Here is a 19877-nt window from a genome sequence, read left to right as displayed (position 1 = left end):
AAGAATATCCCTGGATTTAGCACCATCCATCTTTCCCTCAACTCTGACCAGTTTCTCAGTCCTGACTGCTGAAAAATGGGATGGTGTTCCTTGGGTGATGTGATGTGTTGGGTTTGCGCCATACATAGCGTTTTCTTTGATGGCCGAAAAGTTACATTTTTAGTCTCATCAGACCAGAGCACCTTCCTCCATACATTTTGGGAGTCTCCCACATGCCTTTTCACAAACTCACAACGTGCCTTTTTGTTTTTAGCTGAAAGTAATGGTTTTCTTCTGGCCTCTCTGCCATAAAGCCCAACTCTATGGAGCGTATGGCTTATTGTCGTCCTATGTACAGATACTCCAGTCTCTGCTGTGGAACTCTGCAGCTCCTCCAGGGTTACCTTAGGTCTCTGACTTGTACTTCTCAACAACATTGTCCCTTACTTGTTTGGAGAGTTCCTTGGTCTTCATGGTAGTGTTTGGTTAGTGATGCCTTTTGCTTAGGTGTTGCAGCCTCTGGGGCCTTTGAAAAAAGGTGTGTATATGTAATGACAGATCATGTGACACTTAGATTACACACAGGTGGACATCATTTCACAAATTATATGACTTCTGAAGGTAATTGGTTGCACCAGAGCTTTTTATGGGCTTCCTAATAAAGGGGGTGAATACATACGCACATGCCAATTTTCTGTTTTCTATTTCTAAACAATAGTTTTATTTATATATTTTTCTCATTTCACTTCACCAACTTAGACTATTGTGTTCTGATCCATCACATAAAATTCAGATTAACAAAACATTGAACTTAAGGCTGTAATGTAACAAAATGCGAGAAATTCAAGGGGGTGAATACTTTTGCAAGCCACTGTAAATAATATGGTGCAGCAGGCGCCAAAGCCCACTTTTTCCTATGGTATGCAAGCATGACCACCACTGCTGGATTGCAGGGTGGTCATATCCCCTGAAAACAAGCAGTGTATAATGTGATGGAAAAAGGAATCCAGCCAGCAAAGGAGGCAACAGGCACAGTACATAATGACAGTCACACTTGCATTAGGAAGTGCCTTGTATTATCTTTGTCTACATGATAAATGCCATTTCCTGAAGTGAGAAACTCCTTGAATATGGCGATGCAAAGAAAAAAATGTATTTCCCAACTTTTTCAGTATTAAAACGCAAGAAAAATTATATACATGTGCTATCATTGTAACCATACTAACTCTAAGAATTAAGGTAACAGGTCAGTTTTACTGCATAGGAAATGTTGTAAAAACAAAACTCTTGGTGGAATTCTATATATATTTTTTTATAATTCTACCCCATTTGAATTTTTTTTCCAGCTTCCCACTACATTGTATGCAACAGTAAATGGTGCCAATAAAAAGTACAACTTGTTCTGCAAAAAAACAAGCTATGTAAATGGAAAAAATAAAATAAAAATGATGGTGCTTGGGCAAGCAATGAAGCCTCTTCATAGTATACTAGCACTATGCGTTGACTAGCAGACTCTCATTCCCATTTACCTGACAGGGACTGACCTGCAAAAAGGTCATGTGGACCTCATATCACAGGCCCAGGAAGAGGTCACAATGTTTGCCTGATCTACATGCCCCTTTCCAACAGCTAATTGACAGGGGTGCTGGGCTTTGGACCCTATTGATCAGATACTGGTGACCTACACTGATGATACAGCATCAATGTTTAACTCTTGGAAAACCCATTTAGGCATAATTTATATCAAACCACTAACAAAGCTGTATAAGTCTAAATATAATTATTTTACTGTTCATATATAAATTAGCTGGCAAGTGTACAAAGGAAGTTTCCTTGCCAGGGAAGTGCACTTGATTGACAGCTCGGCATTCCCTTTCTTTTCATAAAAATTCTGTGCCTAAGCTGTTCATTCTAAATCTGCCTCTCTCTGCTGCATTATTGTGGAATACACTACAATAAGAAAATGGCAGAAAGTGGCATATGTGCCAGAAATTGAATGGCATGAGGGATGGCAGACTGGCGAGACAATACCCATCAGACACTTCCTACTAAGCAGAATTAAACTTTGGTTTTTCAGGCATGCTACCATTATGACCAGGAAAATAGCTTTACACTTGAATTCACTTAGACAAGCAATGTTAGTGGTTTGTTTGGGTAAATTCTCACTCCCTTTAAATGACAAAATTCTAGCTGCTGGGCTGAAACATTTTCTGGCATGTTACCAATTAATTGGGTTTCTCAGACTCCGACTCCAATGCGTTGGAGTTTGTTAGGCACAAATACAGACAAACAATCCTTGTCATCATTACTGTATATAGTAAAGTACGAAAAATAGTGTCTAAAAAAAAGAGTCCTCTCCAAGACCTGGACAAAGGAATTCCCAATTTCAGAGCTCCCTCTCAAGATCGTGTGTGGATGGTCACGAGTTTGTCGTATTGTGACAGCCAATTATGGCGTGAATCTCACTTTAGATGATTCCAGGTCCCGCAGACCCAGGGCGTCCCAAATGCCATCAGAAGGGTAGTGATTTGGTTCATGGCATTTGGTCTTGCCTGGAGACCATGAAGTTCTGGAAGATGCTATGGAATCTAATCCATTTACTATAGAGATTTGTGTTGCACTGGAGATGATTCTGTTCCATGTCCACTTGGCTGATGAAAGCACTCACCATATAATGCACATTATTTTATACTGGCTGCTAAGAGATGTCTGGTTAATACATTGGCTTAAGCCGTTAATATTCCAGACTAGGATCTCCCAGGATATGACCGTCTGGAGGTAGAACGCCAGAGAGACTCTAGAGAGTTGCCCAGTATGAGGGACAATTTTAGGCTGTCCATGAAATGTGGTGGAGGGGTCAACTTTTTTATTGTTTGGTGCACTTGCAATACTTGCATTTAATGATAAATGGAAAGCTTTGTTTGATGTTCTTTTGATTTCTAATCTAATGTTGTATTGTTAAAAGTTAATAAAAATGATGTTTACAAAATATATTCAACAGTGTTCAAACCAGCATCTCTGAATACTTTTGTAGTTATTCAATGAAATCCATCTGTATGGCGCCACCTGCTGTTTCACTAAGGCCTCATGCACACGACAGTTGTTTTTCTCGGCCTCCGTTCCATTTTTTTTTGCGGATAGGATGGGGACCCATTCATTTTAATGGGTCAGCAAAAAAATGCTGATAGTTCATCCGTTTGTGTTCTGTGTCCGTTGTCCGTGTTTCCCTTCACCAAAAAAAATAGTGCATGTCCTACTTTTTTCACATTTGCGGACAAGGATAGGCATTTATTACAAGGGATCTGTGGGAAAAAAACGTATCCTCCCAAAAAAACGGAAGCTGCATTCGTTTTTTTTTGCGGACGCACAATTTGCGGACGCAAAAAACAACTGTCGTGTCTTGTGTGCATGAGGCCTAAGATGGACAGGCATGCTCAGTTCCATCCTTCAACTGCCAACAGCAATGAATGGGGAGATCTCTGGATCCATGTGAGGTACAGGGCTGGTTCTAGCTTTGTTAGAAAAAGATTGTCATGTACTATAGGATGTCTGATTTTAATTTTTTACATTAATCATGGCATAATACTTTTAAAATAATATGCATAACATGTAAGCCACACACGAATACATATATTCATGTCCTTGCCCCAAATTATATGTCGGGAAGACGACACAAGAATTAAGGTGACGTATCTCAGGCCATTTAAGTACAATAGAGACAGAGAAGGACACGCCCATTTCAAGACATATAAAATATGCCCATGGTAAAAATGCAAACGTATTGCGTTTTTGGGGAATACAAAAAATTAAAGTGGGACCTAGAGGTGGGAATTTGGACAGGAAATTTTTGCAATGTGAGGCTCGCTGGATTTACAGACTGAATACAATGAGTCCAATTGGACTTAAATGAAGGATTCTCTTTTACAGCATTTATTTAGAAACGAAAGGGGGATAGGGATATTAAACAACATATCCCTATGTTGATATCTCTATATTGATTATAAATTATAAGTGATACGATAGTCCAACAAAATAGGGGATAATAGGCCTAAACATATGGGTGCTATTTAAATAAATAGATATATTAATGTACCTCTCCAATGAGTATGATCTAAATTCGATAAAGGCATGAATTGTGATAATTTTGCAACTAATATATATGGGTGATTCAACTCTATATTAATAGAGAAGGTAAAATCATTTTGTAGAGATTACAGTAAAAAAAAAATCACAAACTGTGTTATGATGGAATAATGACTAATAATGATCTGTGGATGGCAGTTATGGGGGATCTGTGGATGGCACTGTTATGGGGGATCTGTGGATGGCACTGTTATGGGGGATCTGTGGATGACACTATTATGGGAGGGCGATCTGTGGATGGCACTGTTAGGCAGAGGCAGAGGGGGATCTGTGGATGGCACTGTTATGGGGCATCTGTGTATGACACCGTTATAGGGGGGGGGGGAATCTGTGGATGACACTGCTATATATGTGTCATCCACAGATCCCCCCATAACAGTGTCCCCCAATACACAGGGCCCGCTCACAGCAGTCTCCATATCAAAACTGTAATCATCTCTAACCTCTTGATAGCGTTACTAGTGTACTAGTACTTACTATCGAACTCCTGTAGCATGCAGGGTGGCCGTAGCATGCTTCATTAATAAAGTGGGAGGAGCAGGCACGTGACGTGAGTGGCGTTACGGTGCCGGCCGCCCTGCATGCTACGGGAGTTTGTTTGTAAGCACTAGTACACGGGATAGTGCTACTTTAACTAACATTACCAAGAGGTTAAGGATAATTACATTTTAGATATGAAGACTGCTGTGCGCGGCGGGGCCCGGTGTAAGAGTACAGTGACTGCACCGGGCCCTGCCGCGATTCCAACAGAAGTTGCCGGCCTCCAGCCCCTCCTCCCTCCCCGCTGATACATCGCCGCGCTGTGCAGCATCACAGCCAGGGATGTATCAGTGTTAGCATAGTAAAAATGACAGCATTCGCCCCATAAGACGCACTGTCATTTCCCCCGCTCTTTTGGGGGGGAAAAGTGCGTCTTATTGGGCGAAAAATACAGAAGTTCCATAATTAATAGAATAATTGAAATCTTAAATAAGGGGTATAGTATTACATTATAGAGCACTGATAACAAAGTATCATTTTTTTAATGTTTATTAACTTTTATATATTATTTATTATTATATTGTTGAATTCATACATATATTCATTTAGTAATTTATATGTTGGTTTATATATAGAAAACAAAAATAAAATGTGATTACTATGAATTATTCACATTATTGCTTGAGGAATCATATATTAACAATTGATTATGACATGAGAAGTGGAATTATGATAAGGTATATGATGGTGTCATGGTAATAACGATTGATTGATAATAATAATCTCCTCTAATATAAAGTCATGGAAATGTAACAGGGAATGAATGAAATAACATCAGGAATAGTAGCAATAGTGAAGAAGGAGAAATATAAACTATGTCCCAAGTCATGCGTAATGGAAGATCGGGGTATATGTAAAAGAGTCTAAGTTTGGATGCACACGCATCAGAGATACTGATAGCTGAATCAGTCTAAGTCTTATTGCAAGCGCGGAGTGGTGAACGGAGGCAGAGAAAGTATAAGTCCTGGAGTCTGTGCTATGAAGAAATAATAGGCAAAATAATTAAAGACGAGAAACATGCACACTAGATAGGTATCAATGGTGAGCACCTATCGGAGGTAAGAGAAATGGTATGAGTAAGTATTATTGGCCATTCCCCATGTAGGTTAGACAGGAGTACTCCCGTATTGGACAATGATGAACAGGAATCCACCTTTCAGGTTTAAAATACACCTGATGGTAGCGTCGTGTTAGCTGTAGCTCCATTTTCCCCTGAGGACGCCGCTGGTGCGGTTAAACATGTTGGTGGAGCTGCGAACATAGTTTTTAATATTAAGTGACCAAATTAATGAAAGTGTACAGTGGGGTGGACTGCAGGAAGTGGGGTGGTTCTGCCATAGGAAGAACTGAATGAAATAGGAAATATAGCGATGAGGGACAGATAGTTGCAGTTATAAGATTAGGTTAAGTAGGACAGAACAGAGTCCAAAACTACATCATACAACAAGTTACAGACTATGAATATGCTAGGGGCAATTATATAATAAAGGCTGATAAGTCAGCTGTAACATTAATAGCTAATACTGACATTAATTGTTACAAAGGAAGCACAAAGTGAATAAAGCCACAGCATAGTGACTAAAGGGGATAAGAGAGGCCGGACTAAGACGGAGTTAAAGGGAGGCCGACATGATAGGTTTTGGTAGGAAGGGCCGGGTTGGAGAGGGTTAATAGCAGTCAGGTGGGGAGTGGTTAGGTAAAGGGGGGGTTTAGGGTTAATAAGGTGGGGGGCGATGTAGGAGCGGGCGCTATTTTGGATTAGAAGAAGGAACTGTGCACTTACCAGAGATGTCCGGCTCCATGAAAGAGATGTTGCAGCAATTGCAAGTGGCAGCGGAGGCCAGGGGCCCCAACTGGCTGCAAGAACAGGTAGCCAGCCTGTTGCAGGGGGAGGCGGCGGGGACAGTGAGCCCGCTGCCAAGCTGTAGATGGCTGCGGCGGGTATGGCCGCCGGCACGCCTGAGCCCGAAGGACACCCCCAGGGTCCAGCGCCGAGTTAGGAGTCCCTCAGGGGACCCTCCGCGCCGGGAGGCCAGTGTTCTAGCTCCTTCCAGGTCCTCCCGGCGTGGGAGGAATCCGGTATGTCGGCGGGATCCATTGCAGGGCAGGGGGACAAGTACCCCGTCCTCAGCAGCAGGCGGCGTGGTGGCAGGACCTGGTACTGCAGGCTCCCTCCTCTCGTGGGGGGGGCCTGCTCAGCGCGGGAGAGGCAACAGCAGCGGGAGACTCGAGGCTGTGCACGGAGAGGAGAGGTGTGTGCACAGGCCTCCTCAGCTTGACGGACAGCCCCTGGCTGGTCCTGCCCACAGAGAAGAAGAGGAAGAATCTGGTGTGGAGCGTCAGGATTCCAGAATGTCAGCTGCGGGGTTCACAGCACCCCAGCAGCCAGGTAGATCAGGGTGATGGGCTAGGTGGCTTTGGCGCGGGTCAGAATGAAGTTCTTTGGGGGGTTGGGGAGGTTATTTAACCGGGGTGGGGTCTGGGGTAGGGGTGTCGGGGGCAGCACCCCTGGAAGCCTGGGGGGTGGGGCCTGGAGTCAGTAGGGCGAGTGGAGGTTCAGGTGTCAGGATCGGTGGTTTGGTGTCAGTTCAAACGCAGGCGGGGGGTGAGGACGATAGGCCCAGGGTGGATGATGCGGCGAGAGGGGAGCTGTATGTCTGCTTCGAGGGCTCCCTTGGGGTGCACTTGAAGCAGGAGGTGAGAGACAGGATATGGCAAGGGGAGTATGGCAAAAAAAAATTGTATCTTTCCTTGGATTTTAATCTGGATTTAGGTAAGAGGGATGGGGTTTGGAAAGAAGAGGAGGAGAAGCGGCGGTATCGTCTGATACCTCGCACTTTTGGCTTCAGGCGTTCACCATACTAGCGAGCGTGATAGGGGTGAGAGCGCCGGACAGTTGTTCTGCGCTTTTTTGTTATTTAGATACTATTGGGGAGGTGTATAGAGTTTATGGCGGTGCTGGGTGGCTAAGGTATGACTAACAGTTTCGTCAGAGGAAGGCGGTCCGCCCTAGCATGAGGTGGGAAAAAAAAGACATAGGATTATGGATGAGGGTGATGGCACCAGTGAAGTCAGGGCAGTCCTTTCGGGGGGAGCAGGGAGCGTCAGGTCAATCCGGGTTTACAGCAGCAGCAGCTAAGGGACTTTGCATTCTGTTTAATAAAGGAAGTTGTAAGTTCGGGGCGAAATGTAAATTCAAACATGAATGTTCATCCTGCGTGGGAGGTCACAGGGCTAGCAGTTGCTTCCGGGGTGCGAGACAGGGAGGGGGCGAGGCTGTTGCAAAAGGGTTGGACGCCGGAGCGCGTGGACGGGATGGCACAGTATCTAGATAGATACCCGGACCGGGGTGCGGCAGAATTTTTAAGGAAAGGTTTTAGGGAGGGTTTTAGTATTCCGTCTCACCCGGGGGAGTTGGGTATTGAGGTTACAAAAAATCTGCGTTCAGCGTTGTAACACCTGGAGGTGGTGTCAGGTGATGCGGTGGATTTATATTCGGATGCTGCGGGGGGGCGTGGGTTTTGGAGTGTACTGCAGTGGACAGTGGTGTGCGGGGAGAATGGCCTGAGTCATGGGTGTTGAGAGGCTGGGTTAAGAATTTTGCGCTGCTCGAGTTGTTTCCAATAGTGCTTGCTGTGGTGCTATGGGGGGACAGGTTTAAAATTTGGAAAGTTCGTTTTAATTGTGATAACCTGGGGGTGGTGCAGGCGATCAACGGTTTGACGGCTTCTTCTCCTCCAGTGGTTAGGTATTTGCAACATTTAGTTCCTCACAGTTAGTTTAGACCTCACAGTACCCTGCTGCCTTAACAGTGACCTCCACAGAAGTTGCCCCTTTAATAGTGGACCCTTCCCCCTTAACAGTGACCTGCACAGTATCCGCCCCTTTAACAGTGACCTCCACAGCGGCCTGCCCCCTTAACAGTAATATCCACAGTGAACGCCTCTTTAACAGTGACCTCCATAGTCCCCGCCCCTTTAACAGTGACCTCCACAGCACCCTGTCCCTTTAATGCCAGGGCTACAAGACGATGTGTCGCGCAACATTTTGTCTCAACAATTTTTATAAAGATAGGCTATGGTGTCGCACTGCGACATGTGACATGCTGCAACTGCGACACAACAGTAGCAAAAAATCCATGCAAGATGGAATTTTCTGCGACTGTTGCATCGCAGTTGCAGCATGTCATAAGTCGCAGTGCAACACCATAGACTATCGTTATAAAAATTGTCGCGCAACACATGTAGTCGTGTAGCCCTAGCCTAAAGCTGACTTACAGCAGTGAAGAAAAATGGCTGGGTTGTTATGGAAACCTGGAGTAAAACTTGGTGTATGCGGAGACTAAGGGCCTGCGAGCTTCTATTGGCTGATAACGGACATGTGACCGTGTGTATGGCAGTTGGGATATGAAGAGAAAGACTTGCAGGCTTGTATTGGCTAATGCAGGTCATTTTTGGGCAATATCTCAGGAATGGTACGTCCTAGAGAGCTGTGACCCCCACAAGATTTCTTTCCAGGTAGCAAGGGATGTGTATACCAAGTTTAGTTGAAATCGATGGTTGCGTTTTTGAGTGATCGCGGAACATACATACACACATGCATGTATACATACATATATACAGTACGTCCTTCTTTATATATATATAGATAATTGATGGTTAAGAAAGAAGTCCCTGTTTTATCTTTACTAAGAACATATTAGGGTATGTTTAAAGTTGCGTTTCTAAATCTGTCAGGCTCTTCCGATAGCCTGTTCATGCTGGCTGTCAACCAGACAAAAAAACCTGCACCAGCATTTATGCTGGAAAGCGGCCAGATCATCACCAGATCCCATTATAGTCAATGAGGATCCGCTGATGAATGGTAGAATTTGGCAATGCTGGATCTGGTAAACTCCTGCGAGAACAGACTGCCGGATCAGGATACCCATGATGTGAACAAGCACTAACATGATATAAAAATATCATGAAAGGTACTCACCATTCCAAGTGTGTTGATTCTCCTTTTAATAACTGTGTTACCTCCTCTCTGCATTTTTCTTGATATTCGGGGTGAGATGCCAAGTTATACAAGATCCAGGAGAGTCCACTGGCTGTGGTGTCATGTCCTAAGTGGAGAAAACACAACGCATTAATATACTGCAAGGTATATACTGCTCATTAAAATTAAAAATCTAATTAAAGACCACCTTTTAGCAGGGTCAACCATACTAAAACAGACATACTATCTGGTAGGGTTGACATCTGTCTTGTGAAAATCAGTTGCTACATTTCTGAGAAACAAAAGACTTTTAAGGGCTTCAGTACACTGACCAGCATGGCAACCATTGAAAAGCTGAGGAGCTGAGATGTACAGAGGGGCTGAAGTCCTAATGTGCATAAAGAATAGAAGTGTTTTCTTGGTATTGGCTAAACCAATTTTCACAAAAAAGGTATCATAGTCTGCATGGATTAAGCCTACCAGGTGGTATGTCTGGTGTAATTGAGTTGATCCTGCTGATGTATGTTCTTTAAATTATTGTCAAAGAAGGTTTATCTATTGCATCATAACATTGATGTCCATTGGTGCAATGTATTCATGTATATTAGAAAAATTATATACAACATTAAAGGGGTTGTCCGGGTTCAGAGCTGAACCCGGAAATACCCCCATTTTCACCCAGGCAGCCCCCCTGACTTGAGCATCGGAGCAGTTCATGCGCTAAATCGCAGGGCTCTCCATAGGGCTGCCAGGAAGCCCCGTGACGTCACCGGCACTGATCGGCTTTAGCGCTGCCCTAGCCAGTAAAACAGCTAGGTCAGCTCTAAAGCCTGGCCATCAGAGAGGGTGATGTCACCGAACACACTGCCGGGCAGAAGTTTCCGCCCAGCAGTGTGTTATGATAAACAAAAGAGCCCTTGCCCTGCGCAATCTAGCGCAGGGCAAGGGAGCGCATCGGAGCATGAGATGCTCCGATGCTAGCCTCAGGGATGCTGCTGGGGTGAAAATAAGGGTATGTCCGGGTTCAGCTCTGAACCCGGACAACCTCTTTAATTTATGCCAAATAACCATTGACACAATAAGCGAAAGAGCAGTGCATTACGGTGTTTCATACCTTCAAACATGAATGTGTCTACTTCATCTCTCAACTCTTGATCTGATAATGTATTGCCATCTTCATCCTGAGCCAAAAGAAAAATTATCGGGATTATTGACCGTTCGGCATGATAATGGTGTGGGAGGACCTAGTTATTCAGTTGGAGCACATTCAGCCCCTCTCCTCCCTCTATATCTTTAGAGAGGTGTACACATACACACTATCTTCACCCAGAAAAACTCCAGGTCACGTCCCCCATACATACCAGAAAACCGGAAGTGAATGGCGGTGCGTTCCACAGTGGAACGCATCGCGATTAGAGGTATTTAGTATCTTTTTAATGACATCTTTAGATTTAAAACAATAGAACTAGGGCCCCTTCCACTGCCACAGTTAGACAAAACAAAGACTACAGACGAAATATAAACCAAATAATCCCAAAAAAACGATTCAGTTTGATTCACACAAACAGGAAGTGGGAGGTTCTATAGACTCCAGCCAAAATACACGTGCAAACCAGTAGGCTACATATAAATTTTCCACCAGAACAACCTATCCCAAGGACTCCAGACTGGTCTTAAAATTTGTTCAAGCACTCCTGAAGGTACAGATCAATTTAATTATTTTTGGATACATGAAATTGAAATTCATTTAGGTTCTATATATATTTTATGTGCATTTTCTCTATATGTATTTTTACAATTTATTCACATTTATATTCTTGGTGTACAATATATGTTTTTACACTTCTGTACACATGCATATCTATTTTCACTTGGTTTTTATCGGATCTTCATTATATTTATTTCATTAATTTTATCTGCTTATATATTATTAGTAAGCCTGATATATTATATATTATGTACTATACATTATATTTTATACATATATTTTTATGATCCATTCCTTGCGCCTAATGAAAAATTTGGGGCAAAATATTCTTTCACACTGGTGTGGACGTATAGATATGTGTGTGTTTATATGTATGCATACACATACATGTATATATATATTTACGCTACATTTTTATCTATGCATTTAGCATTTGTTTTTCTCTGTTGCAACCAAATTCGTTTATTTCTCCTGAAGAAGAGGGCTTCAGACCCTCGAAACGCGTTGAGCCACGTATTATTAAAATGATTGACCAGAAGCCATTTGTGTAGGCGGCGTTCAATTATTTATATTTCTACATGCGATCCTGGCCGGGGGGGAATAAATAGTCCCAGGTGTCTTGAGTTTATCCTGGTGACTGCCCCCCCTGTGAAGTGAGTGCATTTGATTTTATTAATTTCATTTTATAATCTCCATTTGTCAACATCACCATTATAGGGTTGTGGTGCCCTTCTTAAACTCTTGGCTCTTTCCCTAGACCCAGGTGAAGGTCTTTTTATTTCCTATATACAATTAAGAACCAAACATAATCCTCATCACGATCTGTGACTAAGGGATTTGGCGCCTAGTACGTGTTTTCTCTTTCCTTTTAACGGGTGCGAAGGGCTCCTTTTTCTTCCTCTCCGCACCGCATCTATCTAATACAGCTGACACCAGTCCGCAATGACCAGGATTGGAGATAACTCAATAGCGACCACAGCGTCTGAGGAGTTAGACTGCAGTGTTCTAATCATTTACTATGGCAATCTGGGGCTTTGTGAAGGCTCCCAAGCCTGCCATAGTAAATGATCAGAAGATTGTATGCTCCCCAAAGGAAACCCAGATCTAAAAAATTCAAATCACTCCACCCTTTCCCAATTTTACATATAAAAAATAAACATAATTCACATCACCACACCAAAAATGTTCAAACTATTAAAAAATAAAAATATTCACTGTGATATCTATCATGCAAAGTGAGCGTCATAACAGAAAAAACTAAAAATTGATTTGCTGCTTTTTTTAGTCACTTCTCACCCCCCCAAAAAGAAAGAAAAAATTATCAAAAAGTCATATGTACTGTACGCTAAAACACTGCATATTAGAAACAATCCCTCACCCAGCAAAAAACAAGTCCTCAAATAGCTCTGCAGATGCAAATGTAAAAATATAATCTGACAGTTATGACTGTCAGAATATGGGAATGTAAAGAATTTTTTTTTCTAAGTTTAATATAAAAAGTAGCCAAACATAATAAAAGTATGGTATAGCTATAATTACACTAACTTGCAGAATAACGTGCCATGTAATTTTTAGTGCATAGTGAATGCCATGAAAACCCTAACAAATCCTATGTTTTCTTTTTTCAGTTTCACCCTTCAAAGAATTGTTTCCCTTTTTACAATACATATGGTTAATAAAGTTTTCATAAGAAATTACAATTTTCCCGCAAAACATAAGCCCTCATATGACTATGTGAGGAGCAAATAAAAGAAAAAAGTATGGCTTTTGGAAGATGGAGAGGAAAAATCTAAAATGGAAAATCAAAATTTTGCTTGTACCTAGGGAACCTGTTACCTGGTTTGAGATCACTAAACCACTAGAATGTCATTATGCATCTGGGGTTTAGGGTCCCAACCCTGTCTGTAGCAGATCCATCCCCCCACAAAATAAAATAAATGAAATTACCGGGAGAATAGTCTGGAACACTACTCCAGTGGTATCAGGCACATGCGCACTGCGCTAATGAGACTGAGGATGTTAGACTATACCATCAGCTTCAATTATGCAGTGTAAGTTTAAAGAGTAACTAAACAGTTTTTCTTTTAAACTCTTTTAAATAGCTCAAAAGTCATTTTTTTGTAATATACTTTATTAATTATGTTGTTTTCCATCTTAAAAAAGGACCCAAATTCCTGGATTTTGCTGCTTCCTAAAATCATCATTCTGGCACAGCGCTGGCTTGTCAGCGCTGTACTGGTGTATGGATTACTGGCTGCTGTGAAGAACACTGCACAGGACGGAGCACAGATCGCTGCTCCTGCCTGTGCTCCCCTCAAGCTAATTCTGGCACAATACATCGGTATCCTGTGTCGCTTCATGTAATGCTTCTTTCCCAACAATCGCCTTCTACATCTGCTGGTGTAATAGGGCCTTTAGCCCAAGTATAACGCTTCTGACATTATCTCTGGATTATGAGTGGCTTGACACAAGGAATGCAGCAGTTGTAGGCCATGTCCTACATATGTCTGTGTGTGGCAGCTCTTGAAGCACTGACTCCAGCCGCAGTCCACTCCTTGTGAATCTCCCCCAAATTCTTAAATGGCCTTTTCTTGACAATCCTTTCAAGGCTGCGGTTATCCCTGTTGCTTGTGCACCTTTTTCTACCACACTTTTTCCTTCCATTCAACTATCAATTAATATGCCAGATTCTTTAGCAATGACCTTTTGAGGTTTACACTCCTTTTGGAGGGTGTCTATGACTGTCTTCTGGACAACTATCAAGTCAGCAGTCTTCCACATGATTGTGTAGCCTACTGAACAAGACTGAAGGACCATTTAAAGGATTAGCTGATTAGAGTGATGCCATGAGTCTACAATATTAAACTTTTTCACAATATTATAATTTTCTGAGATAATGATTTTTTGGTTTTTATTAGCTGTAAGCCATAATCAACATTAAAAGAAATAAATGCTTGAAATAGATCACTATGTGTGTAATGAATCTATATAATGTATGAGTTTCACTTTTTAAATTGAATTACTGAAAATAATTAACTTTTCGATGAAATTATAATTTATTGAGAAGCACCTGTAGACCACAGCATTTAAAGGATTAGACAGTGGTCTGATTATTGCAGTTACAGTAAAAGCCCAGTGGTCAATCACCGATGGTCTACCACTGTTGATCAAAAGGACATGGCCACTATGTCCATGCAACCCCATGATGTACATGCATGGCATGCAGCCTTTAGCCAAAGCATTCTATTTCCGTTACAAATACACGTCATAATGCATTAGGGTTGATAAAATTCACATTGATAGATGACGCTTGACCTGACCTTTGACAGTAGTAAAATGTCAATGAAATCCTGTGTTTTTCCTTTCTTGGACTTGATCCAGTTCTCTGACCCCTTCTGCTGTAAAGCCTTCTTTCTCTGTTGCACTACATTTGCAGTAAACTCATGCACAATTCTACAGGCATGTTGGAATTTTCTCCCATTGGAGGAAAAGCGGTAGATGAAATCAAAGTGATGAGGTAGGCAGTGTTCACGTTCTACAATCAATTGGCTCAAATCGTAAATTGCAGCAATATAATCACTTGGCTTCCTGTAAAGATAACATTTAACAAATGAGTATGTGTAACGGTCACGTACACACACACAGGGGGAAGGATAGTGACCACTGCGCTCCACCCTCACCCCTGGCCCTGCCTACTTGCCTCACGAGTCCTGATGACAGGGGACAACTGGACGGCAGTCCCTAACTTAGGATACGTGCGGGAAGGACAGACAAGACAAATAACGGATAGTGAACGGACCAGGTCAAAACCAAGAGGACAATGCAGTACAGAGGGATAAGCAAAGAATGGTCAGGAGAAGCCGGGGTCATAAATACCAGGAGAGTCGAGAAGTACCAAACGAGTCCGCAAATAATAGTCAGGTGGAAGCCGAGGTGAAAATACTAGGAGGGATGCGCAGTACAGGAGGAACAGGCAAAGGATCGTCAGGGAACAGGATCAGGTAAGTATACAGGTATCCAATAAACGCCAGGAACCTAAATTAACAGGCAACCTGTGGCCAGCAGGCTGCCTGTATTTATAGTGGGGAGTGAGGGTCATGTGATGTGGCCAGCATCACATTACCGACAGACCAACCAGTCGAGCACCGAGTGATCAGCTCGGCACTCAAGGCAGACTTAGGAGCGGGGAGCCTCCCAGCTAGCAAAGCCGCCCTGGGAACGAGGTCAAACACAGATCCTCGCTCCTGAAGCTAAGCAGCAGGTTCTTCCACGCCTTCAGCACCCCGTTACAGTATGAGTACTGTGGGCATTGCTTGTGGGCCATAATGAATTTGACAACTGCTTGAATGTGTTCATTATCCATTTAAGGGTTTGTTTAAGATCAGAGAAAAAGGGTCAGCTTTATTTTCAGAAATAGCTCCATTCCTGTTCCTGCTCATCACCATTTACCAATATCATTGTGAGTCTCTTGAAAGACTAATCTCATCTTGTTAGAGAAAAAAATAATTTTAAAGCAAAGGATATATATAAATGTACATACTCTTGGCAGTCACTGTCATAGCTAAATGTACATTTCAGCAAGCTGTCTAAAGTCATAAGGCTGATGTGTTCAAACATATCCAGGAATACCGGGCCTTTAGTACATAATCTGTGCCATTTAGCCTGTGAAAACATACACAAATACATGAATTAAATAAAATGTATATCTAAAATAAAAACAAATTTCTAGAAAAAACCAAATTTTCCTTATTTTGTGAGTTTAAATATTTTAATAAACTTTTTATGAGCTACTTAACCCCTTAAGGACCGGGCTCATTTTCACCTTAAGGACCAGGCCATTTTTTGCAAATCTGACCAGTGTCACTTTAAGTGCTCATAACTTTAAAACGCTTTGACTTATCCAGGCCGTTCTGAGATTGTTTTTTCGTCACATATTGTACTTCATGACACTGGTAAAATGAAGTCAAAAAAATTATTTTTTTTGCACAAAAAAATACCTAATTTACCAAAAATTTGAAAAAATTTGAAAAATTTCAAAGTTTCAGTTTCTCTACTTCTGTAATACATAGTAATACCCCCAAAAATTGTGATGACTTTACATTCCCCATATGTCTACTTCATGTTTGAATTGTTTTGGGAATGATATTTTATTTTTTGGGGAAGTTATAAGGCTTAGAAGTTTAGAAGCAAATCTTGAAATTTTTCAGAAATTTACAAAAACTCAATTTTTAGGGACCACTACAGCTCTGAAGTCACTTTGCGAGGCTTACATAATAGAAACCACCCAAAAATTACCCCATCTAAGAAACTACACCCCTCAAGGTATTCAAAACTGATTTTGCATACATTGTTAACCCTTTAGGTGTTGCACAAGAGTTATTGGCAAATGGGGAGGAAATTTGAGAATTTCATTTTTTTTGTCTAATTTTTCATTTTAACCCATTTTTTCCACTAACAAAGCAAGGGTTAACAGCCAAACAAGATTGTATCTTTATTGCCCTGACTCTGCCGTCTACAGAAACACCCAATATGTGGCCGTAAACTACTGTATGGCCACACAGCGGGGCGTAGAGTGAAAGGTGCGCCGTATGGTTTTTGGAAGGCTGATTTTTATGGACTGGTTTTTTGACACCATGTCCCATTTGAAGCCCCCTGATGCACCCCTAGAGGAGAAACTCCCTAAAAGTGACCCCATCTAAGAAACTACACCCCTCAAGGTATTCAAAACTGATTTTACATACGTCGTTAACCCTTTAGGTGTTGCACAAGAGTTATTGGCAAATGGGGATGAAATTTGAGAATTTCATTCTTTTGCCTAATTTTCAATTTTAACCCATTTTTTACACTAACAAAGCAAGGGTTAACAGCCAAACAAGACTGTATCTTTATTGCCCTGACTCTGCTGTTTACAGAAACACCCCATATGTGGCCGTAAACTACTGTACGGGCACACAGTAGGGCGTAGAGTGAAAGGTGCGCCGTTTGGTTTTTGGAAGGCTGATTTTGCTGGACTGTTTTTTTGACACCATGTCCCATTTGAAGCCCCCCTGATGCACCCCTAGAGTAGAAACTCCATAAAAGTGACCCCATCTAAGAAACTACACCCCTCAAGGTATTCAAAACTGATTTTACAAACGTTGTTAACCCTTTAGGTGTTGCACAAGATTTTATGGAAAATAGAGACACAATTTCAAAATTTCAAATTTTTGGCAGATTTTCCATTTTAATATTTTTTTTCCAGTTACAAAGCAAGGGTTAACAGCCAAACAAAACTCATTATTTATGGCCCTGATTCTGTAGTTTACAGAAACACCTAATATGTGTTCGTAAACCGCTGTACGGGCACACGGCAGGGCGCAGAAGGAAAGGAATGCCATATGGTTTTTGGAAGGCAGATTTTGCTGGACTGGTTTTTTTGACACCATGTCCCATTTGAAGCCCCCCTGATGCACCCCTAGAGTAGAAACTCCAAAAAAGTGACTCCATTTTAGAAACTACGGGATAGGGTGGCAGTATTGTTGGTACTAGTTTAGGGTACATATGATTTTTGGTTGCTCTATATTACACTTTTTGTGCAGCAAGGTAACAAGAAATAGCTTTTTTGGCACGTTTTTTTTTTTTTGTTATTTACAACATTCATCTGACAGGTTAGATCATGTGGTAATTTTATAGAGCAGGTTGTCACGGACGCGGCGATACCTAATATGTATACATTTTTTTTTATTTATGTAAGTTTTATACAATAACTTCATTTTTAAAACCAAAAAAATGTTTTAGTGTCTCCATAGTCTAAGAGCCATAGTTTTTTCAGTTTTTGGGCGATTATCTTGAGTAGGGTCTCATTTTTTGCGGGATGAGATGACGGTTTGATTGGCACTATTTTGGGGTGCATATGACTTTTTGATCGCTTGCTATTACACTTTTTGTGACGTAAGATGGCAAAAATGGCTTTTTTTACACTGTTTTTATTTTTATTTTTTTTACGGTGGTCATCTGAGGGGTTAGGTCATGTGATATTTTTATAGAGCCGGTCGATACGGACGCGGTGATACCTAATATTTATATCTATACTTTTTTTATTTATGTAAGTTTTACACAATCATTTCATTTTTGAAACAAAAAAAAATCATGTTTTAGTGTTTCCATAGTCTAAGAGCCATAGTTTTTTCAGCTTTTGGGCGATTATCTTGAGTAGGGTCTCATTTTTTGCGGGATGAGATGACGGTTTGATTGGTACTATTTTGGCGTACATGCGACTTTTTTGATCACTTTTATTACCTTTTTTGGGAAGTAAGGTGGGCAAAATTTCAATTTTCTCATAGTTTTTATTTTTTTATTTTTATGGCGTTCACCGTGCGGGGAAAGTAACATGACCGTTTTATAGATCAGGTCGTTACGGACGCGGCGATACCTAATATGTGTAGTTTATTTTATTTTTTTAATTTTTATTCAGTGATAAATGGTTTTTTTTTTTTATCTTAACTTTTTTCACTTCTTTTTACATTTTTTTGACCCAGACCCACTTGGTTCTTGAAGATCCAGTGGGTCTGATGTTTGTATAATACAGTACAGAACAATATATATTGTTCTGTACTGTATTTTACTTACACTGAACAGATCTGTGCTTTTAGCACAGATCTGTTCAGCACCATGGACAGCAGGACGCCTGAGCAGGCGTCCTGTTGCCATGGGAACCCTCCCCGTCTGCTCAGAACTTCGCAGACGGGGAAGGGTAAGCACGGGGCTGAGGGGGGCTCTCTGGGAGCTCTCTCCCTCTCCATCGGGGGGCTGCAAAGGCACAGCAGCCCCCCGATGGAGAGGGAGGGAGCTCCCTGACGATGACAGTTAACTTTTTCCATACAGCGGTCCGTACGGACCGCGGTATGGAAAGGGTTAAACGGCTGACATCTGCACAGATGTCAGCCGTTTGTACCAGGGTGCCAGCAATGTGCTGGCACCCTGGTATAACCACTAGACACCAACGATCATTCATGGGGAGGCGGGCGGGGGATCGCGATCCCGCCTGCCGCACCGCCCGCCTCCCGCAACGCCCCCACCGCATGCGACACCCCCCCTGCACCACCCGCCGGCATCAAATCATGCAGGGGTGCAGGGGGGGGTGAATAATAATGATTTTAGCCACTCTAAAGTTTCTGATCCCCGCGGTCAGGGACCGCAGGCATCAGAAACTGCAAAAAGCGCAGCAAACCGCAGGTCTGAATTGACCTGCGGTTTGCTGCAATCGCCGACACGGGGGGGTCACATGACCCCCCCTGGCGTTGTCACAGGATGCCGGCTGAAGGATTTCAGCCGAAATCCCGTTCCGTTTAACCCCTCGGGCGCCGGAATACAGATTTTAAGTCAGGACGTACCGGTACGTCCTGTGTCCTTAAGGACTCGGGAAATAGGGCGTACCGGTACGTCCTATGTCCTTAAGGGGTTAAGGGTTGGCACTTGGCAACAATTACAGCACCCACACAGGTTGTCACCCAGACTTTCTCACATCCTGTGTTGCTTGCACATATAA

At 42.2% G+C, this 19877-nt stretch overlaps 1 protein-coding gene across 3 annotated transcripts in view; it reads right to left on the bottom strand.

Annotated features, from left to right (window-relative positions):
* LOC120995350 (cytochrome P450 4F22) overlaps window positions 1-19877 on the bottom strand; it is a 100327-nt gene that overhangs the window by 17111 nt on the left and 63339 nt on the right. For all 3 annotated transcript variants that reach the window (XR_005777575.1, XM_040424497.1, XM_040424496.1), the window contains 4 exons: window positions 15891-16012; window positions 14671-14938; window positions 10757-10823; window positions 9643-9769 (listed from right to left, as the gene is read on the bottom strand). Coding sequence is in view for 2 of the 3 variants with exons in the window: in XM_040424497.1 (XP_040280431.1) it covers window positions 9643-9769; window positions 10757-10823; window positions 14671-14938; window positions 15891-16012 (584 nt within the window). In the remaining variant the exon portion in view is untranslated. The remainder of the gene's footprint in view (window positions 1-9642; window positions 9770-10756; window positions 10824-14670; window positions 14939-15890; window positions 16013-19877) is intronic.

The sequence above is a fragment of the Bufo bufo genome, chromosome 3, assembly GCF_905171765.1.
Source record: "Bufo bufo chromosome 3, aBufBuf1.1, whole genome shotgun sequence".
Classification (NCBI taxonomy): Eukaryota; Metazoa; Chordata; class Amphibia; order Anura; family Bufonidae; genus Bufo; species Bufo bufo.
The sequence above is the reverse complement of the archived record's forward strand: the minus strand, read 5'-3'. Positions and strand labels throughout refer to the sequence as shown.